Source organism: Struthio camelus, chromosome 6 (genome assembly GCF_040807025.1).
Source record: "Struthio camelus isolate bStrCam1 chromosome 6, bStrCam1.hap1, whole genome shotgun sequence".
Lineage (NCBI taxonomy): Eukaryota > Metazoa > Chordata > Aves > Struthioniformes > Struthionidae > Struthio > Struthio camelus.
The window spans coordinates 28,248,639-28,276,435 of record NC_090947.1 but is presented as its reverse complement, the minus strand read 5'-3'; the positions used below and the strand labels follow the sequence as shown (position 1 = coordinate 28,276,435).

Genomic DNA, 27,797 nt, shown 5'->3' with positions numbered 1-27,797 from the left:
TGCAGCATCTCTTCCAACCACCCCTGAGTGCTCTGGGAGCCTTGGGCAAGGGGACTGGCTGGGGTTGTGTCAGGGACCCAGAGGAGGCCCCTTTCCCTTTTTCCAAGGTCCCTGTCTTTTTCCTAATGCTGGTAATTGTCAGCGTGGTTGTAAATCTCCTTTCCATGGCTGAAAACACAGAGCAGGAACAAGAAGGGTGGGAGGGGGAAACAACACTACATTTGCACGGCATGTGCTGGGGTTGTTCTCTCCAGCTTGGAGCAGGCCATGGGGAGCCAGGCATCACCTGGACTGGGGGTGGTGGGTTCCCTGCAGAGCCATTCCCAGGGACCATCTCATTATCAGGAGAGCTGAGGGCTTCCCACCAAGCCAGCCCCTTTCTGGGGATTATGGAGTCAACAACCAGCCTTTCCTCAGTCCCACACGCTCTTCAGCTGCCTCCCCCGTGATGAACACCCACCCAATTCTTATAACTTTCATCCTCATCCTATCCTTGGGGGTCGCCCAGGGCTCTGTCCCACTCCTGTGGCCTTGGCTGCCTCCACAAGGTGCCAGGCACTGCTTTGGGGTGCTCTGAGGGGCTGGGAGGATTCATCCTTCACCCTGTGGCTGATGCAATGCACAGCCCCCCCCCCCCCGCAAGGCCCAGCCAAGCTCCCGACCCCCCAGGACTGCTCCTGTGCTCACAGCTGCTCTGGGTCCCCTCGCCAGGCACCGCTGCCTCCCCGTTTCCCTACCAACGGGGCTGAGGGTCTGGGAGTTGCGACGCTGCCCCGGCCCCACCTCCCCCCAGCCCCGGCAGCCGCCCGGCCCCGAGCTCCGGGGGCTGCGCGGCGGCGGCGGCGAGGGAAGGTCACTCGGCGGCGGCGGAGCCGGGCCGGCCCCCCCCCCCCCCCCACCGGCGAGGGGCGGGCCGCACCGGGCGCCCGTCGGGCGCCGATTGGCTGGCGGCGGGGGGGCGGGGAGCGGCGGGGCCGCGGCTGGCTGCAGCGGCGGGCGCGGAGCCCAGAGCGGGCGCGGCGGAGCATCCTCGGGCACCGCGGCCCCGGTGCGGGCCGCCTTCCCCCCAGCCCCGCGGCCTCCTATGGGCGGTGCCGGCGCCCCGGCCCCCGCGGCGCTGCACGCCCGTCCGTCCCGCTCGGCCTTAGCATGGGCACGGTGCTCTCCCTGTCCCCCGCCGCCTCCTCGGGCAAGGGCGGCGGCGGCGGGGGGCTCCTGGCCGAAAAGGCACCGGGAAGGGTGCCGGGGAAGGGCGAGAGCCGGCTGAAGCGCCCCGGGGTGCTCATCTCGGCGCTCACCTGGAAGCGGCTGGTGGCTGCCTCGGCGAAGAAGAAGAAGAGCACCAAGAAGGTGACGCCGAAGCCCGGTGGCGGGGCCCCGGGGGGGGCCCCGGGCCAGCCCGACGCGCTGGTGGTGCAGCGCAACCGCGAGAACTTGCGCAAGTCGCTGGGGGGGCCGCCCGACGGCGCCAAGCAGGGCCCGCTGGCCGTGCCGGTGCCCACGGTGCCCTCGGCGCCGCAGGAGCTGCACCCGGGCTCCGGTGGGGGCAAGCCGCCGCCGCCGCCGCCGCCTGGCAGCCGCGCCCCGGGCTCGCCGCGCCGCGTGGTGGTGCAGGCGTCCACCGGCGAGCTGCTGCGCTGCTTGGGGGACTTCGTGTGCCGCCGCTGCTACCGGCTGAAGGAGCTGAGCCCCGGCGAGCTCATCTCCTGGTTCCGCAGCGTGGACCGCTCGCTGCTGCTCCAGGGCTGGCAGGACCAGGGCTTCATCACCCCGGCCAACCTGGTGTTCGTGTACCTGCTGTGCCGGGAGGCGCTGCGGGGCGAAGACATCGGGAGCCAGGCCGAGCTGCAGGCCGCCTTCCTCACCTGCCTCTATCTCGCCTACTCCTACATGGGCAACGAGATCTCCTATCCGCTGAAGCCCTTCCTGGTGGAGGGCGACAAGGGGCGCTTCTGGGAGCGCTGCCTGGGCATCATCCATCGCCTCAGCGCCAAGATGCTGCGAATCAACGCGGACCCGCACTACTTCACGCAACTCTTCCAGGACCTCAAGAGCGAGGGCGAGGGTGGAGACGGGGCCAAGCACTGGACGATCAGCCTGGACCGCTAGGAGGTACCGGGCCCCCGGCGCCGGGGGCAGAAAGGGCCGCGCACTGCGGGGCGGGGGAGGCGGAGGACTGCTGGATCCTTCCCCCCTCCCCAGCCTCCGCGCCTCCCCCCTCCCCGGCCGCCAGCTCCACGGAGGCGCTGCCTGGACCCTCCCTGCTCCGGATCCGGCCGCTGCCCTGCCCCCAACCCCAGCAGGGCGCTGCGCTCCGGGACACCGAGACGGCGGAAAAGACCGGAGTGGAGTGTGTGTGGAGGGGGGGTTTCTCCTCCCGTCTGCGCAATGGGGAGGGGGGGAGGCTGGCGGGGAGCGGAGGCTCTTTGCGTATGTTTTCTGTAGAAAAACTAGGGGGGGTCGGGGGGAAAAGGAAATGCAGCTGGGATTTTGGGGCAGGCAGAGGGCCTGGCTGCGCTGGGGGAAGGGATGAGGCGGGAGGGGGCTCCTAGGTGCTCCCCGGGGCGGGGGGCAGCCCCTGCATGCGAACGTGCCCCCGCCGGGGCGGGCGCGGCCCCCTCCCCTCCCCTCCCCGCGCCGCGCCCGGCGGAGCTGTCCGCGGTGCTGGAGCCGCCGCGCCGGTAGACAAAGGCGGGCCGGGGGCCGGGGCCGCCCCGCCGGGCCCCGTCTGCCACGGGCGCTGCCTCTGCAGCCGCCGCCGGCGGGGCAACGGGGCTCCCCCGGGGTGGGCGACGCCGTCCTTCACCCCGGGGGTCCCACCGGAGCAGCTGCCCGGCCTGGCTCACGCTCGCCCCTTTGTTCGCTGCTGCCGGGGGGAGGTGGGGGGGGGTCCACCCAATGCCTTCTCGCCCCCCTCCGAGTGCTGCCCCCCTCGCCGGTGAGGGAGCCGTGGGGCTGTCCTGGGTGCCGCTGATGTCCCCCCCCTCCAAAGGCCGGCGCACGGCCCCACCGCCTCTGCCTCGGTATGGGGAAAGGTGTCCGTGGCGGGGGAGGCCCGAGGGGCTGGGAGGCAGGGGGCTGCTGGGATGGGAGGAGTTTCCTCTCCTCTTGCTTTACTTCACTGGAGAATAAAGAGGCGGCCTGGATGGGCCTGGTGGTGGCTCCCTGGACTTGCTGGGCTGTGGGGTGTGAGGGGGAATTGGTGGGGGGGAGTCTGAGTCATGCCCCCCTCCTCTCCCAAGAGACATGTGAGGAAAACCCTCTCTGAGAATCAGCCCCCGAGCATGAATTGGAGGTCAGAGCTTTGCTCCCATTTATTGTGCACAAGGCCAGTCCCAATCCACTTGGATGCCTCTTGGTTGCCTTGTGAGCTCCCCTTGCCTCCTCCATTACAGCTAGAACAGCCTGCTGGCTATCTACCACACTGATCTGCACTGGGATCCCACTGCCCATGTTAGCTTTGGTCCCCTGCCTAAAGCCACCCCATCCTGTACCTCCTTCCTCCTTGTTTCTACTCTGCAGGGCCTGGCTGTCTTCCTCAGCAGCAGCAGGCTGTGGAAGGTGTGTTACTAGCCCAGTTACCAGCCCTGTGCTTCAGGACACCCCAGGGAGTGGGGTGGAGAAAAGGAAGGCTTTGCCTTTCTCATAGCTGGTTGCTATGCTTCTGGCTACTGAGTTTCGTAGGGTTTCTTTAGCAGGATTTACAACACATGCTCTCCTGTTGGAGTGTGTGTTCAGTGCTCCCCAGACCCTCCAAACCAGACACACAGTCTCCTTTCATCCAGGAAGAGCTGTGCTGGCTCTGCAGGTCATGAAGGGTAAGCTGGATTCTCTACCTTTGTGTGCATCAGCAGAGCTGCTAATTAGGCCCAATCTGGCTCATTCAGGCAAAGCTGTACAGCCAGGAAGACAGCACAGATGTCCCTGTAACAGGGTCTGACCTGGCAGGGTGCTGTGTAAGGCTCTTCTGTGTCTAAAACCAGTGCATAAACCCAGAGGCCTGTGATACTCCTATCCTCTCCGTCCCTAATGTGTGCTCCTGTTCCTTCCTTGACATTTGTATGACCTTGTGATAAGCTGGTCTGGAAACTGGGTGGCCCAAAACCTACTGATTCCCCCCCACATTTGGATGGATCCTTGTAAGGGAAGGCAGCATATAGCAGTTCTGACTTACCTTGGCTTAAACAGAGGTGTAATTGGACCCTTAAAGCCACTGTGGTACTGCAGAGGGGATCCTCAGCTCTTCACTACTGTTGTTTTGCAGACAGAGAGGCTGAGGTACGGTGAGATGAAGCAGCATGCCACAACCTCACAAGAGAGGATTCCAGTCTGCAGCACTGCAGGGTAACACCCCTCTATTGGTGCCAGCTGTCCCCATCCTGATTCAGAGGCATTTGCAGGCCCCAGTGACCACTACCCCTCAGAATGGGGCTTTTCTGCCTTTAGAGTCTCTTTTTCCAGAGCTGAACAACCTGCCATAATTCCTGGAGTATTTCCACCCTAAAGAGCCCCTGAGAGACACTCTCAGGATCCTTCCAGCCCTAAGGCCCTGCCTTTTAAAATGTTCCCAGCTGCAAAGGCTGTGTCCTTTCCCTCCTCCCTTGTGTTTCATTGATTAAGAGTGCTAGGCCTCACTGTGGGATTTAGGAAGAGCTAATTGCAGACTGGTAGTTGAAGACAGCTTAGAGTCTCTGGAAATGTCAAGGAATGAGAGACAAGCTCAGATGCTCCCATGCATTTAAATATGCATTGCTGGCTCAGCTGGAGCCTTACTGAGGACAGAGATGTCTGATTTTCCCCTCCCCCAGAGGAACTTGTACAGTTGCTAGGATGAGCTGGTGGGGAGCCCTGACCCTACCTTGCCTGGGTGCCTCCTCCCATGAAGGTAAAGGGCAGCAGGGAGACAGGACACAGATAGATGTCTGAGGATGGGAGTCCTCAGATAGGCTTGTGAGTTTGGCATTTTCCCCTCTGAAAAGCTATGTGCTTTAACCTGCTAGACCTCATCTCCAGTGCATGATGCTACTGGGGGCTGGGCTTATCCCACAGCTCAGCCTTGGCAGCCCCAGCAGCCAGCTACAGGGCAGCAGTGGGGGAATGGACAGAGCCTGTCCCCAAACCTGTGACCTTTGCAGCCACTGATCATTCCCTGAGGAGCAGTGAGGGGCTGAAACTGGGAAGCCCTTTCCTCTCAGCTGCAGGGCCCAGGAGCATGTGGCCTTCTGGGGATGCTGAAGTTACATCATGTTTGAGGGTCATCATGTTTGTGCAGCAAAGCCAAGTCCATCACCGCAGGGCCTTAGTGAACGTTCCCAGCTCTTTCCTAGTCTGAGATTCCTCTTGCATCAACATCTCCCCCCACGATGCCTCATGGTGGAAGCCCTGTCCACTACACTTCATGTTATACCGGGGCAGGTGGGCACAAGCTGTGCCATTTATAGTGGGCTCAGCCCCTGGTACCTGTGAGATCCCCTCAGCCCCGCTACTCTGCTGGCAATGCAAATGGCCGTCGCTCCATGTGCTGTACACGCAGGCCATGGTAGTGGGGCATGGAGGAGTGACAGGCGGCTGCACCAGGCTGGCCTGGCAAGCCGTGCCTCCTCCTGCTGGAAAAACAGCAGGAAACCTGTGCTCTTGCTATTAAGAGTTGGCAGCATCCGCCAGAGTGACTCGGAACTACACTAAGGGAAGAAAACAGCTCCAGATTATACGGGCCCAGTGCCCACGCGGATGTACGTATGGCTGGATAAAGACCTGTCTCAGCCCAGCTCTGCACACAGGCCCTTTGCCTCGATTCAGCTGCAGGGGTGATGGACAACATCCCTCAAGACAGATGGAAGCAGGACATCTCTTTTTCTGCCTCTGCATGAGCTGCCTGGATGCTGGCTCTATCATAGCTTCTGGCTGCTGCTGCTCTAGTGAATTGGGGGCAATTTGCTGGATCAGGTTTCTAGTCCCCTCTCTGCTCCATGGTGTGTCAGTCACAGCTGCAGGTGGGTTGTCTGAGGGGGAGACACAGACAAAGTGACCGAGGGAGACATGAGCAAATGGCACCGAGTGCATGAGGGGCCCTAGGCCAACAGGCTGATGAGGAATTCATACCCGGGGAGAAGCAGGAGAGCTGCCACTGTGTCTCAGCTGATGAGGGCCACATCCAGGCCAGGGAGGTAACCTGCAAAGAGGCAGGAGGCTTTAAGCTATGACGCACATGCCCCAGGACAGCCCTATGTTAGGCAAGGGAAAGAAGAAGGTGGGACAGCAGCCAATTTTGTCCCAGCCTTAGTCAAAACATGGCCTGTGGCATTGCCTGGATGTTGGGCATGGGACTGAAGAGCACAGGTTTCCCCCTGCTCCCTGGGATCAGCGCTGAGACAGAGAAACTGGGGTAGACGGAGAAGGGGAACCGGAGGCCCTGGAGCCCTGCTGTGGTGATTAGGCACTTCTGTCTAGCAGAGGAGAGGGCCTGGGCTGGCAGAGCAGAGTGTTATCTCCAGCTCATTGCCAACTGAGGGCTGAGCACGGGAGCTACCGCATGCTGTGCTCCCAGTGCTGCCTGCCTCGTGGGCCTGTGTGACCCCTAAGGCCAGAGCTCCTTGCAGGACAGCCTGGCAGCTGCAGCCCAGGGAAGTCGGTGGGACCCTGCCTCAGGGAGAGCCCCCCCGGACCAGGCTGAGGCTGAACTGGGTGCTGCTCCCTCATCAGAAGCTCTGTATTAGTGTTTAATCTGGCATTAGCGCATTAATCCAGTCCTCCCTGCTGCCCAGACCATGCCCTCAGCAGAGCGTGGCCCAAGGTCTCCGTGCTGCAGCAGGGCAGGAGCAGCACTAAGATACAGCCTCCCCCGACAGCCCTTGCCTGGACACTGAGTCTGGGCTGGTCTCCATCCCCCTGCCTCCTGGACACTTGCATGGGAGATGCATGGAGGCAAGGCTTTGCCAGGCTCTGCCAACAGTCTACTGGGGCACACAAGGAGGCTTTGGCAGCAGGGGAGAGGCTCTAGATAGGAAGGGCCCAGGCCACAGCCCTAGATCTAGAGCCCGTCTCTGTGCACAGGTGCCATGCAAGGCCTTGCAACACCAGAGCTCCTCCCCAGAGTATAGGTACCTCTCCCAGGCTCTGTACTTGTGCCCAGGCTGGGGGGTGGTGACAGCAGGTGGCAGCAAGGGCATGGTTTAGGGCTCCATCCAGCACATCTCTGTGTCTGGGGATGGCAGTGAGCAGAGAAGAAATCAGAAGCACACAAATCTCCTACACGCATCCAGGACCTGGAGGAAGAGACGTTCCTGGCAGTTACCCTGGCAGTACAGCCGTGGCAGGGAGAGTGAGACAGCCGGAGCCCAGGCTGCAAGGGGCTGGAGGTGGGGGGCACCGGTTGCCAGCTGGCTGAGGAAAGCCCCTCCACCTTCTGGCTCAGCAGCTGTCTTCGGCTTCCCTTGCTCTTGGAGATGGACTTGAATAGCTCCTTCTCTTCCTTGGGGGCTTGCGGCCCTGTTCTGCCTGCCCTTCTGGAGCTGAGCTTCCCCCAGGCTGACAGGATCAGTGGGAAAAGGAAAGTCAAGCTGTTCTGGATGCACTGGGCACTGAGGAGGAAAGCTGATCTCCCCCCCCCCCCCCCACTTCCTGGCTGGGACTGCTGCCATGGGGAGAAAAGGGGTGCGAGGGCTGTGAGACAGACACTGGTGCCCCTGCTTCGGGGATCAAGCCCACTGGAAGGGAGTGATGAGGGTGAGTGGGACAGCAACCCGAGCAAGCTGCTGCTTTGGGGAGGAGCGCAGGGGCCCAGCCCCTGCAGCACTGAGTGCAGACCTCAGCTGCTACCCCCTTTGGAGGAGGGCAACAGGTCAGGGCTTGCTGGCACTGGAGCTGCCATGTCCCCTCAGTCCTGGCAGTCCAGATAGGTGGCAGATCTCCAGGGAGACTCTGGTGTGCCCCAAGCCTCAGCACTTTTGCAAGGGGAAAAGAAACATCTTTCGGGAGTGTCGCAGTTGGTTCCCTGGAGGAACTCCACACTGGGGTTCAGAGCCCAGCTGCCTGCACCTGAAGGTCCCCACTGAGCCACACTAAGTCACGAAGCACTTTGCAGGGAGCCAGGCCAAGGAAAGGTGGTTTCTGGAGAGAGGATGTGAGTCAGCAGCTTGGGGGTGGGGGTGCGAGTAGAGGAACCAGCCTAGGGACGTAGGGACGGATGCAGAGAGGAGAAAATAAATGGGAGCTGGGAGAGCTGGAGGGGCAGAAGGGGTGGTCTCTCAGGGTAGGCATGACCTGACTGTGCTGCAAAGGCTCTTTCTAGCAGGAGAAATCAGGCAAGTGGCAACGTGGCTCTGCAAAAATAAGAGGGAGAGTACTCCACCCCCTCTCAGATCCCTTACTACATGGCTGGGAGCCTCTAAGGGAGCTGGAAGATCCCTCTGCCGTCTTGTCAGGAGGCTGAAGCAACGGCTGGGCTCAATCCTGACCCTCTTGCCAGCTAAACAAAGGGAAAGAGAAGCCAGACAGAACTGTTCTGTTTGTTTGTTTTTGTCTGTTTGTTTGTTTTTTTAGTAGGAAAAAACCCTTCTGCCTTTAATCACAAGGCAGCACAAAAAGCTTCCCAGCCACATGTTCTCCTTCCTGGCTGTTCCCAGCTCAGCACAGGCTGAGGCTTTCTAAGACTGCCTTCCCCTGCCCCGTCTCACCCTTTGCAGGACACCCGACGGCTCCCAGCTCCTGTCCCCCTCCTGGCACTGCAGAGCAGGGCACTGCAGGCCATTACAGCCCCCCCCAGGACCATGAGGTCCTCCCCACCTCACGGCTTGCTCCAGAGGAGCACGTTCTCCCCAGCTGTCAGGAGGCAGCTTCACAGGGTCTCCTTTTCACCCCAGATCCACCAGCCGCACGCAGTCCTCACAGCAGGGGAGGACCAGAGGTGCTGGGAGGTTGCTGGTCATGCTCAGGCAGGGCTCAGGTTGGGTACATCTGACTGGTGCCAGTACAGGACCCCACTGTCTCCTTGAGACCTGCTATCCCTGTCCTCTCTGCAGAGACAGGGGTAGACAGGGACACGTACAGCCCCCAGGAGAGGAGCCTGTGGGGGGTCAGGGTAGCCTTTCATGCTGCTGGAAGAGTAGAGGAGGCTTGGGGAGGGCACAGCAGCTTTATTGGGTCTCCCGATATGGCTGTGCCCTCAGCCTTGGGGGTCGGTCTGGGCTGTGCCAGTTCCTCCCTCTGCAGTGCATAGGTGCAAAGCAGAGCAGGGCTGCCCAGGCAGCAGCAAGGTCTGGAGCGTGCAAGTGCTCTGGGCCCTGGCACCCACTGCCAGCCCTTTGGGGTGTGCTCCCACATCAGCGGTCCAGCTTCACACCCCACTGCCTGGGCTGGGCACTGCCCCCCCAGCTGCCAAGACCATGCGTGTACCCCTGCAGCCCCTCCGGGCTGCCCTCCCCTTCCACTAGCTGCCCTCCCTGCCCACCCCCTGCTAGCCCCCGGGCCAGGCGGCCCTGGTGAGCTGCCGGGACTGTGCTCCCCCGCGCACCCGGAGCAGCGCCGGGCTCGGCGGCCCCGCTCGCCCATTGGCAGGATTTTGCTGCAGTCTGCTTGGAGCTGGCGGTTTTGGTGACTGAAGAGAACGGCGCTGCTGGGGGGCTGGGTCGGCGTGGGGCTGCAGGTTAAGGGGGGGCTGTGCTGGGGGATGATGCTCTGCCCCCACTCCCAGTGCTGCCAGGGGGCTGCTCCCCCTGGGGATGTGAGTATCCCGGGTTGCCATGGTGACACCAGCTGCATCCTCGGGCAGGTGAGAACATTGCCGCGGTCCTGCATGGGTGTCCCCCGCCTGAGGTCCCCCAGGCCAGGGAAGAGCACAGGGCTGGCTCCCTGATTTGGGGTGCCACTCTGGGGACAGCACAGGGGGATTGGGCCAGGAGATGTCAGAGCTAAGCCAGCTCTGAGCTGCAGCCTGTTGCTTCCTGCCACAGGGAATGGGGTGCGCGGGGCCGTCCTCCCTCTCCTGAGAAAGTAATTGCCTCCCAGCATGTCTGGGTCTCTAAGCCAGCAAGGATCTGGGCTTACAGGGCTGGGGGATGAGCGGGAGCCAGGTTCACCTGGGATTTCCCAATGCAGGCTCTGGCAAAAGGATTGGAGGAGCAGGAGCTGGGGCCGGGGGGGAGGGGGGGAGCCCTACCGGTGACCCATATCTCTTAATCTGCATCCTGCCCTTACTTAAGCCCTGAAGCAGGCTTCCCCAGCAGGGATACAGTCCCTTGCTTTGTGGGGCCCCGATCCTGCTGTGTCCAGTGCCCCCCCCCCCCGCACACTTTGCCATTGCAAGGCCAGGCATGGGGTGGGGGGGGGGTCTCCAGCCTGAGTGGTGGCTGCTTCTGGCACAGGGGTGACCAGTGCTCCTCTCCTCCTTCCCCTCCTGCGGTCCATGGGGGTCAGGTTGTGCAAGCTGCAGGGCCCCTAGAGGAAGAGAGATCTTCCTACCCCACAGCCTCAGCCTCCCCCTCCCAATGCTCTGGCAGGATCAGCCCCAGTACCCCCCCTGCCCTGCAGCCTGAGCCCTCCCCGGAAAAGGCATTGACATCAGCTCCCCCTCCCTTAAGCTGATTAGGGCAGCAAGGACATGACCAAGCAGATGCCACCAGTGCCGTGAAAGCGACCAGAGCACGGAGGGATGTAGAGGGGGCACCATGCAGCTACCACCCCCAGGTCCCACAGCTGCTCTGATCTGGGGGGGCAAGGAGAGGGGCTAGGGGCTGCCCACCCCCTCCAAAGTCTGCATAATTGCATGACGTCCCCCTACACACCCTATCTGATCCCTGACCTAGGTCTAGCTCCCAGCCCTGGCACCCAGGCCCAAGATGGAGGTGGGATGGGGAGCACTGCCTCAGGGACAGGGCAGGCACAGGACATCCCAACACACTCCCCTTACAGCGCCTGTGCCCAGAGGCCTGGGCACTGCAACCTGCTCGGGAGTGGGGGGGTGGGGGGTGCCGCTGTGTGCATGCAGCTGCACTGTCGCACCACCAGCCCTGAGGTGCCAGGGGATCCAGGCTGCACTCTGTGCACAGAGATGCACTCTGGCCTTGCACCAATGTGCAGCCTCAAAGGAACTAATGTGAGCCCCAGTACAGCCCTGAGAAGGGCTGGAGGACTCCCTGGCCCCCAGACCGGCCCGTCCCCTCTGGCGTGGGCAGCAGGAGACCTCAGTGGCCCTGCAGGTTTTGCTTTTACCCCACTGCCAGGCAGAGCCTGGCTGTCTCCCCCAGACCCTGCCTGCCCAGTCAGCTGCAAGCTGGGCTGCCCCCCTGCACACCCTCAGGCTTGGTGGCCATGCCTGGAGCCGGAGGACACCTTGTGGCCTGCCCTGAGACCACACCGGGGACTGCTGGCACTAGCTAGGCATGCTCCTAGAGCTGGAAGAGTGATGAATGTCTCATCTGAGCCTGGCTGCTGCAAGCACCCTTGCTCACCCCATGGCTCCATGCCTGCCTGCTGTGACCAGGGCAGAGGTGCTGATGGGCCAGGCGTCCCTGCTCCCAGCACAGAGCGGCCCAGGAGGCCAGCTGCTGCCAGATCAGGACATGGTGGTCCTAGTGCATTGCCCCAAGCTAGCTGCAGGTCTGTGTGGGTCACAAGAGATCTGGCACCTGCTTGTAGGGCTGATCCCAAATTCCCCCGGATTCTGGCCAGGTGGTGGACGTCCTGTCAGTCCAGCTGTGTATCCTCTTTTCCTCCAGCTGCCCTAGCCCCTTGCCAGTTGGGAGACAGGGTGCATAGCTGCCCTGGATGGGTGGGGGCTGTTTCCCAGGCACCCCAGAGGTTTCCAGCTCTGCCCTGTCTCTTGGAGGGTGTGAAATGTGATTCCTGCAGAAAAGGCGGTGTGCAGAACAAGGCAGGGGAGCAGTATCCTCCCCATCCCAGGCCTGCAGGTGCTCTGGCTCAGGGTAGCAGGAGGTTGCTGGGTTGTTTCACCTCCTCTCTCCACCCGCCATGGACACAAGTAGACTTAGGTCACAGCACCTCTCCATTTTATTGAAGATTAAATTGCTCCTCCCAGCCTGTGCAGAGCCCGGCATGCCCAGCTCTTGTGCCAGTGGGCCAGTTCTGGCCACTGGGCCAAAGTCCTGCACTGGAGGATGGGGGCACCTCTGTGGACCCAGGGCGAGAGAACCAGGCCTGCCCCTCAGTGCCTGGGGCTCCCAGACCTTGACCTTTTTCCTGCTTCATCTCCCCCCCATCTTGCACCTGGGGGGGGGGGGTTCCCTATCCTTGGAGGATCCCCCACCAAACTCTGCATGCAGGAGGCTAAACCCACAGTAAAACAAGCATTAACCTTATCTGGAACAGAACAGCAGGGCCGGGGCTCCTGTGCAGATGTCCAGGACTGTCCTTCCCCTGCAGCATGGGCCTCAAGTACTGGGAAGAGGGCAGAGTAGCAGTCACCAGGCTCTGCTCCCGCCAGGCTTTGCCCTAGACAGCAGTGCCCTCACACCTGCCCCAGCACCTCCACCCTAGAGCACACTTGCCCCAGGCAGGAGTTAGCTGGTGCAGAGGACCTGCTCTCCAGACCAGAGGCCTCTGTGGTCTGGAGGAGGAGATGGGGCAGGAGGTGTAGGAGTGGTGGCAATCTACGGGAGGAAAGGAAGGGCTTGGAGACATGGGTGGGGGACCACGGAGCTGCAAGGAGGGTTCCCTGCCATCCCTGCCCGTTGGGACTATCACCCACAGACAAAGCTATTGTGGCGCTCCAGCTCCTGGCTCCTGTGGGCTCAGGCTGCCATTGGGGTCTCTATGGGGTGACAGGAAGGCAGGCACAGGCTGGGGGCAGAGCTAAGCATGAATGGGGTTTATGGGGTGAGGGGCATGTTGAAAAGGAAAGGGCGGGGGTCAGGGTCCATGCTAGGGGGAGGTCCATGTTTTTTCCTTCTGGTCACACCCCATTTTGAGGTGTCTTGCCCACTTCTAGGGTCATGGATCCCTCCTCACCTTTAATTTAGATGCCTTCTGCCCTATGACCACCTTCATAGGCGAACAAGCCCAGCTACCCTGCAACCACCCCTCTCCTCCCACACCACGCTCCAAATCAAAGAGGGGGCAGATGAGCGCAGGGCATGCTCCCCACCCCGTCCTTTCCCAGTGAGCCCCCCAGCCTGGCACAGCCCCACGCTGCCAGGGACAGGGAGGTCCGCCGGGTGCAGCTATGCCGCTAATGGTAATGGTTGTTCATGTTGTTGAGATGGGAGGCTGCCATGGCACTGAAGGGGGCAGAGGGCTGGAGGCTGTGCCCAGGGTAGAGGGATGGGCTGGAGCCAGGCCAGTAGGAGAAGCCGGCCGGCGTGACCCCTGAGGTCATGAGGTTGAGTTTGGAGATGCCTGAGAAGGGCAGCGGGGCCAAGTTGCCCTGGAATTTGTAGAGGGTGTGATCAGGGGCGGTCGGCTGGCACACCTGTGCCAGCCCGTGGAAGTCGAACTTGTAGGCGTAGCGCTTGCCATGGACCTTGGTCATGATGTTCTTGTCGTAGTAGTAGCGCAGGGCCCGGCTCAGCTTGTCGTAATTCATATTGGGCTTGCTCTTCCGCTCGCCCCAGCGCCGCGCCACCTCGTCGGGATCGATCAGCTTGAACTCCCCGTTCGTGCCTTCCCACGCAATGCAGTTCAGGTTGGCCCGGTCCGAGAGCAGCTCCAGCAGGAACTGCCACAGCTGGATCTGCCCACTGCCTGCAAGGCCATTCCCCAGAGAGGTTAAAACTCCCTGTCAGGGCACGGGGAGCGGGACAGGGTACCCAAATTCCCACCCCCTGCTATGTTGCCCTCTCTCAACCCCAGCTCTCAGATGCCCCTCTTTGCATCTTACACTCTAGAGACACAGAAGATGTTAGTGAGGCTGTCTCCCTTGCAACACCTCTACCCCATCCTGTCCCACAAGCAAGAGGAGAAGAGAAAGGCAGAGCTGGGTCCCTTGGACAGGGGTAGTAGAGCCCAGAGGCCAAAGCAGCTCACTGTGGCGCCTTGCCTACAGACTTGATCCGGACTCCACATATCCCTCCTGCTCTCATTCACATGGCAGTGAAACCAAATACTACTCACTTACTTTGATAAGAGGCTCTGGCCTGGTTGTTTGATCTGTAGCCCTAAGAAAGAGGTATCTTGGCAGCACCTGGATCCACCCCAGCACCCACGTTCCTCACCACCACCTCTGCTTGAAACTGGGCTTGGTGTTCCTAGAGAGCCCCTGCCCATCTCCAGGGCTACCATGGCCAGCAGGGATCTCTCCACAGTGGGCTGATGGTGGTGGGCAATGCTGCTCTCACCGGCACTCCTGCAGGCTCAGGGCAGGTGCAAGGAGAAAGACACCAGGGCATTGAGCGCTTGGCAGCACCTACTGTAGGTTTGAATCAGGCACCAGTGTTCACTGTTTCCAGGGGAAAATTGTACTCTCTCAGCTATCCACGGCCAATTTACCTGCAGATTGGACCGAACGGCAGCCATGGTAGGTGCCCAAGGTGCCATGCACTGGGCTGAACGTGGGCATATACAGGAGCTTAGCACACCTGGATATGCCCATGGTGAAGTGCAAGGACAGATTCCACTGAATCTGGCCAGAAGTCACAGGAGAAAAGGGTCCCTGGGTTTTAGGGTGATGATCAGTACATCACAGACCACGTCTGTGACTCCCCACCCTGCAGAGCAGCCTTACGCTTACCCTGGCAGAGCCAGACACCCCCAACACTCCCCTCCGCACTCACTCCCAGGCGACTATGCTGCACCCACTGCCCATCGCCTGCTCCCAGCCCCAGCCTTTGCAGCACAGGGACTTCCTGCAACAGAGGATCTGTCTTTGCATTTCATCCTCCTCCCTGCTTTTTCCTGCCACTGTTTTGTCTAATGGTGCTTGAGGTCCCATGTAGGTATTTAGCATCCACGACAGCCTGTGGCAAGCAGTTCCACAGCTCAGCTATGTTTTGCATGAAGAACTGTCTGCTCCTGCTTGTTTTGCACTTGCCTTTTTCATTTGATGCCCCCCCCATTCTTGTCTTGGAAGAATCAGTGAATCACCCCACACCTTCGCTCTGCACAGTGCCCTTCTCTGCTCTATCTCCAATTTTAGTATGTTTCTTTAGGGATATAGAGGAAGAGGGACCAGAGCAGAACCCAAGACATGGTGCACCCTTTAATCACTCAGATCAGTGGTCCACATCCCTGCATAGAGGTTTGAGCTAGGTTTAAAAGCTCTACGGGTTGTCAGCTGGCCCATAACTCATAGCCCCTTGCTTTCATCTCTCCATCTCTCTCCTTGCACTGCAGCTGGGGAGTTGTCACCTCCAAGCCAGCCACAGCCAGGCTGCTGGCAAGGTGAAGTCCCCAGCTCAGTATCCAGACAGGTCCTATTCCACCATCTTTTTCAACTGCTGCTTTGCTGGCCCTATCTGCACTGTCTGGGTGGGGCCACCAGTGCTCCCCATCTTTGGACTGGGGTGGGGGGGATCGCCTATCTTTATGGCGTGTTCACAGCCCTTGTCCCATTTCCATCCCTGCAGGCTCCACCCTGGATTTCTGCAGGATGCTGAAGCGTGCTATCCCCCCACCAAGTATGAAGTGTTCCCCCCTCCACAGGCAAGGAGGGCACAAAGGGGCTGGGGGGGGCAGCTGCCTGGTGGGGTGCTGAGGCTCAATCCTGCCTGCTGCAGGGTGCTATGCTACAGCGTTCTGCAGCTCCCCAAGGAAAACTCCAGTGATCAGGAAAGCCCCTTCCCACACAGTGCAGTGCACAGAGTACAGCCAGGGCAGGGTCCCTGATGCAGAGGCACGAGGGCCCTTCCAGTCTCAGCTTTGCCCATAACACTGGGGCTCCCCTTTTCCTGCTCGGAGTAGCCCTTGGCCCCATCTCCTTGCCGACAGGCAAGCTGCATGGCCCGAGCACCACGGTGCTGGCCCCAGGTTGGGCCTGATGTTCAGCCACGCTGCGCTCCCCAGCGAGCTCCAGGCTGCTCCACAGCCAGCCCTCAGCGCATCCCCCGGATCCCTGGATGGCTTTCCCTGGACCGACGGCTGCTGGCCCCCAGTGGATCTGCCATCTCTGAGCCGACCCGTGCTGCTGCCGGAGCTGCATCCTTGCACCGGCAGCTCCCTCCCGAGGGGCATCTCGCCTCCTTCCTCTCTCCAGGACACCCAGCCCGGATTGCCCCCCGCAGCTCCTGGGCTGGCTGGCAGCTCCCTCCCTGTTGTAGCTCCCCGAGCCGCGGCTCTCCAGTGCTCTGCCGGGGCTCTCCGGGGGGACCCGGGCTGCGACCCCGCGCCCGCCTCGGATCCGCCCGCCCCGCCGGGGCCGCGCTCCGCCCCGGGAGAGAGGAGCGAAAGCCGCGTCCGGCCGCCCCGCGGGGGGTCGGCCGCCTTCCCGGCTGGGCTTGGCCCGAGGCGGCCCCAGCGCCGAGCCGGGCGGGGGAGCAGGCACCGGGCGGCCGGGGGAGTGCGGGGCGGCGGGGGCCCGGGAGGCAGCGTGGCACGGCGGGGCCGGCGGCACGGCAGGGAAGCGTGTGTCCGACGGCGGCGGGCTGTCCCGCCGGGGGTCTGTGCTCTGGGCGGGCCTGGGGGCCGGCAGGAGCCGGGGAAGCGGAGCCGCCCCCGGGGGGCACCGGGCTGGGGAGCCCCGAAGGCGCCGTCCGGCCGCCGGCTGCGGGGAGGGGGCAGGAGTGCTCTTACCTTTCTGCACGCCCGGGTTGAGGGATCCCCACGCCTGGCTCTTGCCGTCTTTGAACAAAGTTTCCCCGACTGGATCTGCAGGAAAAAGGGGCGCGGGTGGGGGGGCCGGGGCCAGGCGGGACCGCGACCCCCCGGCGCCCGCCCGCGGGCAGCCTCCCCGCAGCCCCCAGCCGCTCCCCCTCGCCTGCCCCGCCGCCGCGGCGAAGCCAGGAAACGCGTCCAGGAAAAAGGAAATCCGATTTCCGACAGAGCCGGGGAAGCTTTTAAATAGGAATAGAAAATCCCGCGGGCTGCGGTAGGGGAGCAAGAGGGAGAGAGGGAGAGAGGGAGAGATCTGCAGGGCAGCAGGAGAAGCAGAGGAGACAGGCGGGCTGGAAGGATGGATGGAAGAACAGGAGGGTAGAAGGAAGGACGAATGTAGAAGAAGTGGTAGTTGTGAATGAACAGATAGAAAAAGGAAAGGATAGTTGGAGAGATGGATGGAAGGAAAGAAGGGTGGGTGGACAGATGGAAGTATAGAAGGGAGAATGGGTGGATGGAGGTGGAATGATGGAGAGAGGGAAGGAAGAATAGGAAGGATGGGTGGGAGGTTCAAGAATGTAAGGAAGGGCAGGTAAGGGATAAAAAGGTGGAAGAATGGATTGAAGGAAGGAAAGGTGGATAGATGGAGGGAAAAATAGGGAATGGGGTGGAAAGAAAGGTGGAAGGATGGGTGGGTAGAAGTAGAAGGATAGATGGAAAGATGGAGAAGGGTAGGTGGATGAGGGGTGGAAAGAAGGATGAAAGGAGGGGTTGGTGGAGTTGGAAGGACAGAAGGCTGGCTGCCTGGATGGAAAGACAGGGGAAGGGTAGGCAGAAGGAAGGACAGAAGGATGAGTGTGTGCGGGTGGAAGGCTGGAAGAAAGGCTGGAAGGAAGGATGAAGGGATGCGTGTGTAGGGGTGCGGAAGGACGGAAAGCAGGCAGGAAAGGAGGACGGATGGAAGGACAGGGGAAGGCTGGGTGGGTGCTGGAGGAAGACAGAGCAGAGGAAGGGCCCCAGGGCAGCGGTGGGGCAGGATGGGTGGGGGCTGGGGCCCGGGGTGCTGTGCAGTGCGCGGTGCGGCGCGGTGCAGCGGGGCAGTGGCCGGGGGGGTCCGCCCGTACCTGGCAGGTACATGTTGAGCAGCAGTGGCACCGCTCCGGCACCGTGTCTCATGGCAGCTGTGGGGGTGGCCCGCGGGCTGCATGTTTTAATATTCCTGCCCCTATTATTATTATTATTATTCCACTTTATCAGGGAGCAGCTGATGGCGAATAAATGGCAGCGGGACGGGCAGGGGACGGGCAGGGGACGGGGGAGGCGGGCGGGGGGGTTTCCAGGCAACTCGCAGGGGCTCGGGGCCCCGGCTCCAGCAATTTCCTCTGCTGTAATTAAAGCGGGCGCTGCCCCCCCTGCCCCCCCCTGCCCCCCCCCGCTATCAGGCCCGCATCAGACTTTAATCACGGCCGCGGGTTTCTATGGAGAGCAGCTCGGGCCGCTTCCTGCCTCTTCCGCCTCCTTAACTCTTCGCAAACACGGTGCTGCCATCCCAGCTGTGAGCATGACTCGGACAGTGCCTGGAGACCGCCTGGGCCTGGCCTCCCCCCACTGCCACCAGCTCCCCGCTCCCAGACTCGCATGGCTGGCCAGTGGGCACGGCAGCCCCCGCACTGCCAGCGTCCCCTGGGCCCTCTGCATCTCACCACACGGCCTTGCCCCCCTGCCTCCGTCCCCCCGACCCACTTAGCTTGCTGGCCATGAGGATCTCTGCCTGCCCTCTCCCTCACCTCAGTCCTAGGGCCCCTTTGCAAGGCCCAGGGCCCTGGGTTGGGTAAGTTGGGTCCCCACCATGTCCCTCCAGCTCTGCACCCTGCATGCTGGGGTCCCTTTGCACTGCCAGGGCTCTGGGGTGGGTAAGTGCAGCACCAGGGATTGAGGGCACTAGGACACACCTGTCCCCTCCCTGGCTCCATGGTGGCCCAGCTGGACAGTCCCTGCCCTGGGTAGGTTTATGCCTGTGGCCATCCTGGGGTCCTTAGCCCTGTCCCTACCTCTGGCCCAACTTTATTAAGGCCTGTACAAGCTGTGTGGTCCCACACACCTACCTAACTCCATGTGGCCTCATGTCTATCAGCCCCTTCCAACCTGGATCCTGACAGCCCGTCCCAGCCAGCCATGGGCCCTGCGCCCCGACTGCTCCAGCCCTGGGTGGTGCAATACTGGCTCCTGAAAATGTCAGCACTTGTTGGCCATGTGCAGTCCAGTTTGGCACTGGGAGAGAGATCTGTCAGTAACCATAAAACTCTGCAAATGTTGCGAGTCACAGGGTGAAGACAGGACGGCGATTAGGGAATAGACTTTTAATGGGGAAAGGGTCTCGTGCAAACTCAGCTCCCAAAAGACACAGCTGGCCACAGATCTGCCCCCACCACCCACAGCCCCAGCCCCAGCACGACAAGCTCCCCTGCCCTCTGGACAAGTAAATAGCTACAGCTGCTAGGTCCAAGCACTGTCTCTATCCCCACGGCTAAGATGTGACCCTGTCGTGGCACTGTATGGCTCAAGGTGGTCAAGGCAGTGTGACAGCAGCAGGCACAGGGATTTCCAGCCTGTTCCTGCCCTGCCTGGGAGGGCAACTGGCCTGTCGGTGGGACGGTGAGGCTGGAGTGGGGAGGGTGCTGGAGGCCAGGGCCGTTTCCTGGTCAGGAGAGACCTGGCCCTGAAGGTGCTGGAGTCCAGCCTGCCCAGAGCAGAACATGAATTCGATGCCTTAAAAATACCAGCCAAGCCGCTCTTCAGCTAACAATCTGGTCCTGCTTCGTTTCGTTGATGTCTAGTAAAAGGATGAGCTCTGGTCTTAGCAGAATGTGTTTAAAGCGTTCATCATGAGATGTGAATCCAACGAAAACCAGGATATGTCCATATCAGAACCATGGTTATTATTTATACTGCAGCCTAAATGTGCCCTGCATAAAAAGAAGCCCCAGCCCTGCCGCGCAGGGCACAGGGAGCAGTGCACCCTGCGGGGAGCCGGAGATGGCGAGTGCCGCGTGCGCACGATCCGCGCGCAGGGCTGGGGCGTCCCACGGCCTGTCCCTTGGCCAGGACGCCCCAGCTTCTTCTGCCCCACAGGTTGGCAATGGGGCTGGTGGCTTCTCCTGGCAGGAGAGTCCTGGGCGGGTGTGCCTGAAGGGCTTAGAAATCATGCTGCTGGGAGCCCTGCTCTTCCCAGGGCGAGCATCTCTCCCCAGCGGTAGTGGTTCCCAGAGGTGCTGAGCCCGGCCTCAGGCCCACTGACCCCACTGCCCCTCTCCACTGGGGACAGCGAGCAGATGCCGAGGGGAGGAGAGACCAGAGCAGAGCCCACCGTGGGACCCCCCCACCAATCCTCTTCCTGGCTCAGAGGGGCCATTTGGATGTAACAGCCCTTGGAAATCTTTTCTTCTGCCACCTTGTCTCCCGAGCTCCTCTGATGCCCCGCAGCAGGCGGTGTGTCACAGCTCGCTCAGCCCTCCAGCCCCTCGCTGCAGCCCTGCACGGTCCTGCTCCCCGGCCCCCCGAGCCCTGCTGCCCGCAGTGCAGTCTTCCCCGGCAGCCTTTCCGCAGCCTCCCAGACTTGCTTTCGCTGCCTGAGTCACTGGAACAAACCGCAGGCAACGGAAAACAAGCCCCGGACACAGCGGGGTGAGGGTGAGGAGGGGGCCGAACCTGCGGAGCCCTCTGCCCCAGCAGCCCCAGCAGCCAGGCCAGCTCCCCCTGCAAACCTGCACGGCACAGGGCACGGGACGAGCACGGCTGGCGGGGCCTGTGGGTGCCGGGGAGGTGGACTGACTCGGTGGGACCCCCTGCCAACGTGGAGGGGGGGCTGGCAGTGCAGGATCGGCCTGAGAAGCAGTGCTGGGGCTGTGGGCGCTGGGGATGGGGGGCTGTGGGGGCATAGGGGATGGGGATCCTAGGTCCCTGGGAAAGCCAATGGGTGGGGGGCTGCAGGTGGCACAGGTTGTAAGGGGCTGGGGGGCGAGGGCTGCAATGGAGCAGGGAGTGCGGGGCACCCAGGCGATGGGGAGCCCTGCATCCATGGGGAAGTTGTAGGATGGGGTGGGCCCTGTGGGGACCCAAGGACATCATCCTGGGTCTGCATGGGGGGCTGGAGCATGAGGAGGGGGGCCCGGGGTACTTGGGGGGTTCAAGAGTGAGGCCCAGATCCACAGGGGATCCAGGGGATGAGGGTCTGGGTCCATGGGGGATCCAGGAGGGGTTCAGGTCCATGGGGGATTCCTGGGACGGAGGCTTGGATAGGTGGGGACCAAGCTGGCAGCAGCAGAAGGCTGCAAGCAGGGAGCTTCTGCCCCCCACCCCCTCCCCCAACCCAGCACCCCCCCCCCTCACCAGGACATGGCAACAAAGGCCCCATATTTTGCCGTGCCCCTCACGGCTCCCCCCCCATCCCAGCCCCACGGGCTGGTGCCCAGGGCAACTTCACCTGCGTGCTGGAGCGGAGCGCCGAGCTGACGTGGCCTTGGGCTCGGCGCAGCCCGGGCCTGTGTGCAGGAATGTGTTTGTGCAGGGGGAGAGGCCGGGCTGCTGCCGTGGGGCCGAGGTGGGGTGGGGCCAGCGGGCTCAGAGGGGACAGGGGAGGGCATGGGGGTGGCCTGGGCGCCGCCAGGCAGCGGGGATGCCCTGCAGTGAGGCATGGAGAGGATGCTCAGGGTGCTGGGGTGTTTGCATAGGGTGCAACAGGAGAGGGAGCGTGGAAGCATGGGGAGCACTTGTGCACGCTCCTGTGCACGCTTGTGTGCATGCTCCTGTGTGTAATGCGCACTCGCGCGCGCACACACACACACACGCACACACACGCACACACACGCACACACGCACACACACGCGCACACACACACACACACACGCCACGAGCCAGGACATGGACCACCCAGGTCTTCACCCAGCCCTGGGTGCAAGGCATGCACACATTGACACTGAGGTGAGATGGACCCCCCCCCCCCCAGCTCAATCCTTTCAATCCTTCCAGGACTCCCAGCAGCCTAGCACCCCTCCGAGGCACCCACAGTCCCCAAAGCCACGTGTGCCTCCAGCGCAGCAGGCAGCCGGCTCCCCAGGTCGCTGAGCTGCACGGCAGGCTCTTTCACCTTCCTGTGGCTTTAGAGGTGATGTCCTGAGTGCAGGGAGCACCTTGGGGTGGCAAACGGAGGACTGCGCCCTGAGAGGGCACTGGCGTGCGATGGGAGAGGAAGAGGAGGCCGGGAAAGGGTGCTGGAGGTGGAGGAGGGAGGCAGGGTGGGGCTCCAGAGCAGCGTGTGCCCGGGTGGAGCCGGAGCCGGATCCTGGCACGGATGTGCTGGCGTGGCCAGGCCGAGGTGGGGGGGGGGGATCCTGGAGGTGCTGGGAGCAGCGAGCTGAACCCCAGACCTGTAAGACTGCCCCGAGGACCTCCTGCCCGTGTGTGCTTAGCGAGCAGCCCCCTGGATTGTGTCCCCCTGAGCGTCCCTCCTGTGCACCCCCTCGCACACACTTCCCACCAGCCAGTGCCCCCGATACCCCCTGTACCCCCTGTATAAGCCAGTACCCCCAGCACCCCCTTGTACACCCCCTCTATCAGCCAGCGCCCTGATCACTCCTCCCGTGCTGGAGCCCCGTTTGTGTCAGACACATGGACACCCCGAGCAGCCTGTGCCCCTCCCGCATGCATGCCCCAGCAGGAGGACCCAGGGCACAACCCCCCCCCCCAGCCCCGGCCCCGGCCCCCTCTCTGCCTGCGCCCCTGCCCAGTAAGGCCAGTATGTTCCCATCTCCGGGCAGAGCATCCCCTCTGCTCTCTGTACGTGGACCAGAGAGCCCAGCCGGGGTGGAGGCGGTCACCTCCTGGGAGCCCGGAGGATGTCCCCAGACTGCTCCAGAGAGGATGGGACTAACCCACACGCGTGCGCCTGGTGGGCAAGAGGGGGCCGTGGCTCTGACCCCAGCTGGGGAACAGGAAAAGCCTTCCCTGATGGCACGAGCTGGGACCCCTCCCTAGGGCCTGCGGCAGGAGGGAGGGGGCAGGAGAGACCCTGCCCCCAGCCCCCCGTGGGGGCCTCGGGCCCTGCAGCCCCCCGAGCAGGAAGAGGCAGGAGCACCTTTTCTTTTTTCTTTTTTTTTTTTTTTTTTTGACAAATGCCTTTATTTGCTACCGGATTCAGGTCTATTGCACAGCAGGCCCCGGGGGCGCGCAGCCCTGCCCCTGCTCAGTGCTGGACGCGGCGGATGGATTGGATCTGGTTGGTGTGGGCCTGGCTGCTGTATTCGTTGTACTTCTTGAACTCGCCGTTCTGTCTGTCCCGCTCCAGCACGTACTGGTAGCCCCTGTATCCTGGGTACTGGTACGCCACCCACCTGCAGGGAGACCCCCCCCCCCCCGGCTCAGAACCCCAGGCCAAATCCTCCGCCCGCATCCCCTTCTCTCTGCACTGCTGCCCTCCCCAGCCCCCAGCCCTCTGCACCCCATTTTTTGCCCCGTTTTGGGGAGATGGAGGTGCCCCATGGCTGGGGGTGGCAAGGGCAGGGCAGCAGGCAGGGTCCCCTCCGTGTGGGGGTGCCCCTTCCCCATCCCTGTGGGATGCCGGGGGCTCTCCGAGAGGGATGCGCCGGCTGAAGCCCTGTGTGCGGCCCCCTCCGCCCCCCCCCCAACACCAGCAGCACTCACGCTCCAGAGTTCACTTTGATGGATGCCACCTCCTTGTTGCCCCAGCCCATGGCCTGCAGCGAGGGGTAGTCGTCGCTCAGCTCAAACTTGCGTCCCTGGAAGTTCTCCGCCTCGTAGAGGATGGCTTTGCTGTCGTTGTGGTTCTGCCGAAGGAGCGGGGAAGGGTGGGGGGGGATCAGCACCCCTTGGCCTTGCCCCCTGCTGCACCCCGCTCTGCTGCCACTCATCGCATGTCGCAGAGCTGGGGGGAAGCAGGGGATGCAGCAGGCTGGGCGCAGGGGTGAGGGGCCGGGAGGCAGTGGGAGCGAGGCGCTCCGCCGGGACAAAGTCGGACATGGAGAAGGGGAGCGGGAAGAGGGGGAGCTGGCGGCGGGAGGTTGTTCAGCTACTGCTTCTCCTCCGGAGCCCCCTGAGGCTCCTGGCACCCTCGCACAGCCCTGCAGATCCTGCCCCCCAGGGCAAGGGGTTGGGGGGCCAGGGGGACATGCCAAGGCACCAAGGGAGGTGCGGGATCGTGGCCAGCTTTGGTGCAGGGCTGCGAACACCCGGGGGCACCCTTCAGCCTGGCACCCATCGCCAGGATGCCCCAGACGATGCTGCTCCCCATGTCCACGCGCTACCTGTGCCCGGCTGCACGGGGGGACCAGGCTCGGGTAGGAGCCTAGGACGACAGCGGCCAAGTCCGCGGCTTCCTCGCCCCCCACCCTGCCCAGGCAGTGGAGAGGCCGCAGGGCAAGGCAGGCTCCCGAAAGCCCCGTCTGAGCGGTCCCCCCAGCTCTGAGGGGCCTTTCTGGGCCCTGGGCACCGAGGGGTTAACTGCTGGGACACCGAGCGATGCGGCACTGTCCCCCCATGCCCAGCCCCCACGCGCATCTATCTGCACGGAGGAGCAGTCCTGCCAGTGAGGAGTGATCTTATCGGATCCCCTTTATTAAAGCCCAAGCATATCTGCCTGGTGATTATTAAAAATTGGGGGGGGGACCCCCCGCTCGGAGGCGCAGACGTGCCCGTATTGCGAGCACCAGTGTCTCTGCAGATGGAGCGATAGAGGCCGCGTCTGCCTGGGAACAGCGCGGGTACCCCAGGCTGGGGGGGACGAGCCCCCGCCCCCGCAGGCCCCGCTTCGGCCCTCCCTGCAACCTGCCCACCAGCTCCTCCGCTCGCCCCCTCCACGCGCAGCCAGGCTGCGCTTTGCACCCATGGAGACCCCAGCCGGCGAGCTACTCGCAAGTGCATAAAGCGGCCAGTTTATAGAAGGAGTCAGGATGGCGTTTCAGGCTAAATTTAAGACCTAAAGAGCATCGCAGTATCCTGTCGTTGCAGAGAAGTGAGAACCACTTGGTCCGTCTGCTGCACCTCCAGCCCTCACTGCACCTCTCTATCCCACAGCAGCTCTGTGCACTCCTCATCCCTCCACCCCTGCACCACCTCTGTCCCCCCCTCCATCCCTCCACCCATCACCCATCACTCCATCCGTCCCTCACCCACCCGTCGGGCCCCGGGTCTCCCCCCTGCCGTGCTGGCCTCGGGTGCAGCGCGGCCACGGAGCGGGAACGGCTGCAGGCTGCCCAGAGCTCGGGGCCCGCAGCGGCTGCTGGTGCAGCGCCTCCCGCCCGGCCGCGGGCCCCCGTAACTCACCGCGCACTTGATGGGCCGGAAGGAGAGGAGGTGCTCGGTCCTGTAGCCGCTGTTGCCGCTCCAGGCCTCCCACCGCGGGTAGTCGCCCTTCTCCAGGATAAACTGCTGCCCCTGATACTCGGGGTACTCAAAGCCCACCCAGCTGGAAGGGAGAGGAGGAAAGCGCTCAGGGAGGTGGGACGCAGCCCCGGGGGACTCGGAGCGGGGCAGGGACACGCTGGCGGGGCGCGGGGCAGCCCCCACCCATGGGGTCTGTCGTGGAGGTCGGGTTCTTGCTAGCAGCTGCAGTGCCTTCTGGAGGCAGAGCGGGAGCCCCTCTCCCCAGGGCCGCGCCGTTGCCTCCAACCTGCACCCCGGCTCACCAGGGTTTCCCTCCCTGCTTTGCAGATGGGGAAACTGAGGCACCATGCAAGCAGCGCCGGGAAGGATGTCGTGCGGTGAGGCTGCGGCAGAGCTGGGGAAGGAGCCGGGTGTCCTGGCTCCTGGGCAGTCTCCGGGGAGCAGAGGGCTTTGCAGGAGCGGGGAGGGTGCCCGGGGCCAGGGCCACGAGGCCGGCGGGGCACTTACGGGCCAGACTCCACCTTGATGGAGCGGATCTTGCGGAAGCTGCGCTCCATGATGCTGGGGCACTCCATGAGGAACTCGCAGCGCTTGCCCTGGAAGCTCTCTTCCTCCCACACGGTGATCTTGAACTGCCCCAGGGTGTCCATTGGTTCGCTGGTCATGCGGAGCGCTCCGCTGCAGGCAGAGCCCGCGCGTCACCCCAGCGGCTGCCGCTGCCGGCCCCCGGCTTCCCCGCTGGCTGCCTCCGCTTCGGGGCGAGAGCGCATCCCTCCCGCATCCCGTGCCCGCCGCTGCTCTCGCCAGCCCCTCTCCCTCCCATGGGATGGGGGACACTTCCCCGTGCCCTTCCCTCGGGGCTGTGGGATCTCTGTGTAGCGGCCTCGGAGGCCTCTCCGCTTGCAAGGGGCGCTCGCAACGCCCACGCTCTCCATGTGATGCACCCGGTGTCCGGGCTGCCTCAGTTTCTCTGCTGCCAAGCCTCCTGCAGTGACTCCTGCAACCGCGGCTGCAGCCCCGGGGCAGAGGTGGCCCCAGGAGCCCAGCTGGCACCGCAGGCCTCGGGGGCTCTTGCAAAGATCGTGTGCCTCCTGCCCGCGAGGTCCCGGCCGTGCCACCCCACGGCCTGCCCCTTCCCCAGAGCGTGCACCGTGGTGGGGGGAGTCGTGGGGGGGGCGAAAGGAGCGTGGCAGCGGCTGTGCACTGGGGGCATTTCGGGGCGCACAGCCTGGTACTTACTTGGTCGGCAGGGCACAGAGGCGAAGGTGGCAGTGCTGGGAGCGGGTTCGCCCTGGCGCCTTTATAGGCGGGCGGCGAAGTGCCGATGGTGCACAACGGCGGGGCGCTGTGTCAGCAGGCCGGGGGGGCGCGGGCCGCGCGGGGCCGGGGCTGCCGCCCGCGCCAAGCTCCCGCTGTCCATTCCACTTAGGCAGCGTGGCGAGAGCGGCCCCCCCGCGCCCCGCGGGGCTCACAATGAAAGTGCTGGGCTGTGTTTGCGCAGGGGCTCAGGGCACAATGGGCAAAGGGCCTGACGCACCGCTTTCCTTTCTCCCCCCCGACAATGTCCCCGCTTGGCCCGGGGATTAGGGACGCCGCCTTTCCCAGGGCACCCGGAGCCTTTGCCAAGGTTGGTGCTGGCTGGAAGGAGATGCCGGGGCGAAGCAGGAGGTGTTGCCAGCTGGGAGTGCCGGGGCACCGACGTCCTTGGACCGGGGTGCAGGGCTCGCCTGGGCCCTCCCCGCCCTGCAGCCTGCCGCACGGCCAGCGCGGGTCCCTCCTTTGGCCAGGCCCTGCCTTGCACAGCCCCAGCTGGCGGGACACAGTAGGGGCTCAGTGCGCCCGGGCAGGCTGCACGCAGGGGCAGAAGCTGCCTGTGAGCAGGTGAACAAGAGAGGGATGGAGGAGGCCTGGGCACAGCCACAGCTTGGTGGCTCCATGCCCTGGGAGATGGGCGTGCGGTGCACATCCCTGTGCTAGCTCTGGCCCAGGCACGCATGAGCCCCAGCACACTACACGCTCCTTGCTTGCGACCTCCTGGGCATGGCCCCCTCTGGCAATCTGTCCCCCACCCTTGTGCACAGTGCCCCCCTCCTCCTGGGGGGGACAGCAGGAGGGGGACAGCTTTGGGGCAGGGCTGCATCCTTACCCTGGGCAGCAGGAACGGCCCTGCCTGGGATTGCACTATGTCATGCAGATACGCCCCGTGCCCCCCACCAGCCCCAGGCCGGATGAGGCTATGTAGGATGGAAGGGAGGAAGAGTGTAACTGCCCGGTTACACTCCGGTTACAACTGGCCGGGTGGTTTTGCCTCTGCCTTGTGCTGGCACAGGTCCTGGGGCCAGTGCGTGGATCAGGGAGCTGAGCAGGCTGAAAGTCAGCCCCAAGGGAGGGGACATGGGCACTGCAGGGGCATCCTGGTGCCGATGCCACATCTGGGGCACATCTTCTGCCCTGGAGCTCATGGCAGCAGATGCTCTTCCCCAGGAGTGTCCAGGCCACCACTGCAGCCTGTGGTCCTGGTCCATGAAATCATGAAATCCTGGGTCTCCTGCTGGCACCATTTCTTGCACTGTCCCTGCTTAGTCCTTGGTGAGTCTGGGCACTCCCCAAATCCAGCTGGGCAGGAGTTGCCTGGCCTCCAGGCAAGGGATGGCCCAGAGCAAGCTAACTTCCCGCAGGAAAACCCCAATCCTCTCGGGGT

The 27,797-nt window shown here is 63.2% G+C and overlaps 3 protein-coding genes across 3 annotated transcripts; 1 reads left to right on the top strand and 2 right to left on the bottom strand.

Annotated features, from left to right (window-relative positions):
- Positions 1-1,023: 1,023 nt before the first annotated feature.
- On the top strand, positions 1,024-3,151 carry CDK5R2 (cyclin dependent kinase 5 regulatory subunit 2). The gene has a single exon (XM_068949603.1). The coding sequence runs from the start codon at positions 1,150-1,152 to the stop codon at positions 2,107-2,109; it is 960 nt and encodes a 319-aa protein (XP_068805704.1). The 5' UTR covers positions 1,024-1,149; the 3' UTR covers positions 2,110-3,151.
- An 8,530-nt stretch (positions 3,152-11,681) lies between these two features.
- Positions 11,682-17,912, bottom strand: FEV (FEV transcription factor, ETS family member). Its single transcript, XM_068948895.1, has 3 exons — positions 17,823-17,912; positions 16,678-16,752; positions 11,682-13,695 (listed from the first exon to the last, which is right to left on the bottom strand). Exons 1-3 carry the CDS (start codon positions 17,872-17,874, stop codon positions 13,184-13,186), a joined length of 639 nt encoding a protein of 212 aa, XP_068804996.1. The 5' UTR covers positions 17,875-17,912; the 3' UTR covers positions 11,682-13,183.
- Positions 17,913-22,864: 4,952 nt separating this feature from the next.
- Positions 22,865-26,365, bottom strand: CRYBA2 (crystallin beta A2). The gene is made up of 5 exons (XM_068949601.1): positions 26,336-26,365; positions 25,604-25,774; positions 25,037-25,178; positions 23,399-23,541; positions 22,865-23,088 (listed from the first exon to the last, which is right to left on the bottom strand). The coding sequence occupies exons 2-5, from the start codon at positions 25,759-25,761 to the stop codon at positions 22,941-22,943; spliced, it is 591 nt and encodes a 196-aa protein (XP_068805702.1). The 5' UTR covers positions 25,762-25,774; positions 26,336-26,365; the 3' UTR covers positions 22,865-22,940.
- Between the last annotated feature and the right edge of the window lie 1,432 nt (positions 26,366-27,797).

What these genes read in the sequence shown, in the direction of transcription:
- CDK5R2 (XM_068949603.1), top strand. Translation starts at nt 1,150, where the DNA reads ATGGGCACGGTGCTCTCCCTGTCCCCCGCCGCCTCCTCGGGCAAGGGC.
- FEV (XM_068948895.1), bottom strand. Translation starts at nt 17,874, where the DNA reads ATGAGACACGGTGCCGGAGCGGTGCCACTGCTGCTCAACATGTACCTG. An exon ending in GCTCAACATGTACCTGCCAG is followed by an intron (nt 16,753 to 17,822) that starts GTACGGGCGGAC and finishes TTTTTCCTGCAG; the next exon opens with ATCCAGTCGGGGAAACTTTG. An exon ending in CAACCCGGGCGTGCAGAAAG is followed by an intron (nt 13,696 to 16,677) that starts GTAAGAGCACTC and finishes ATGGCCTTGCAG; the next exon opens with GCAGTGGGCAGATCCAGCTG.
- CRYBA2 (XM_068949601.1), bottom strand. Translation starts at nt 25,761, where the DNA reads ATGACCAGCGAACCAATGGACACCCTGGGGCAGTTCAAGATCACCGTG. An exon ending in TCCGGCCCATCAAGTGCGCG is followed by an intron (nt 23,542 to 25,036) that starts GTGAGTTACGGG and finishes CTCCTTCGGCAG; the next exon opens with AACCACAACGACAGCAAAGC. An exon ending in ATCAAAGTGAACTCTGGAGC is followed by an intron (nt 23,089 to 23,398) that starts GTGAGTGCTGCT and finishes GTCTCCCTGCAG; the next exon opens with GTGGGTGGCGTACCAGTACC.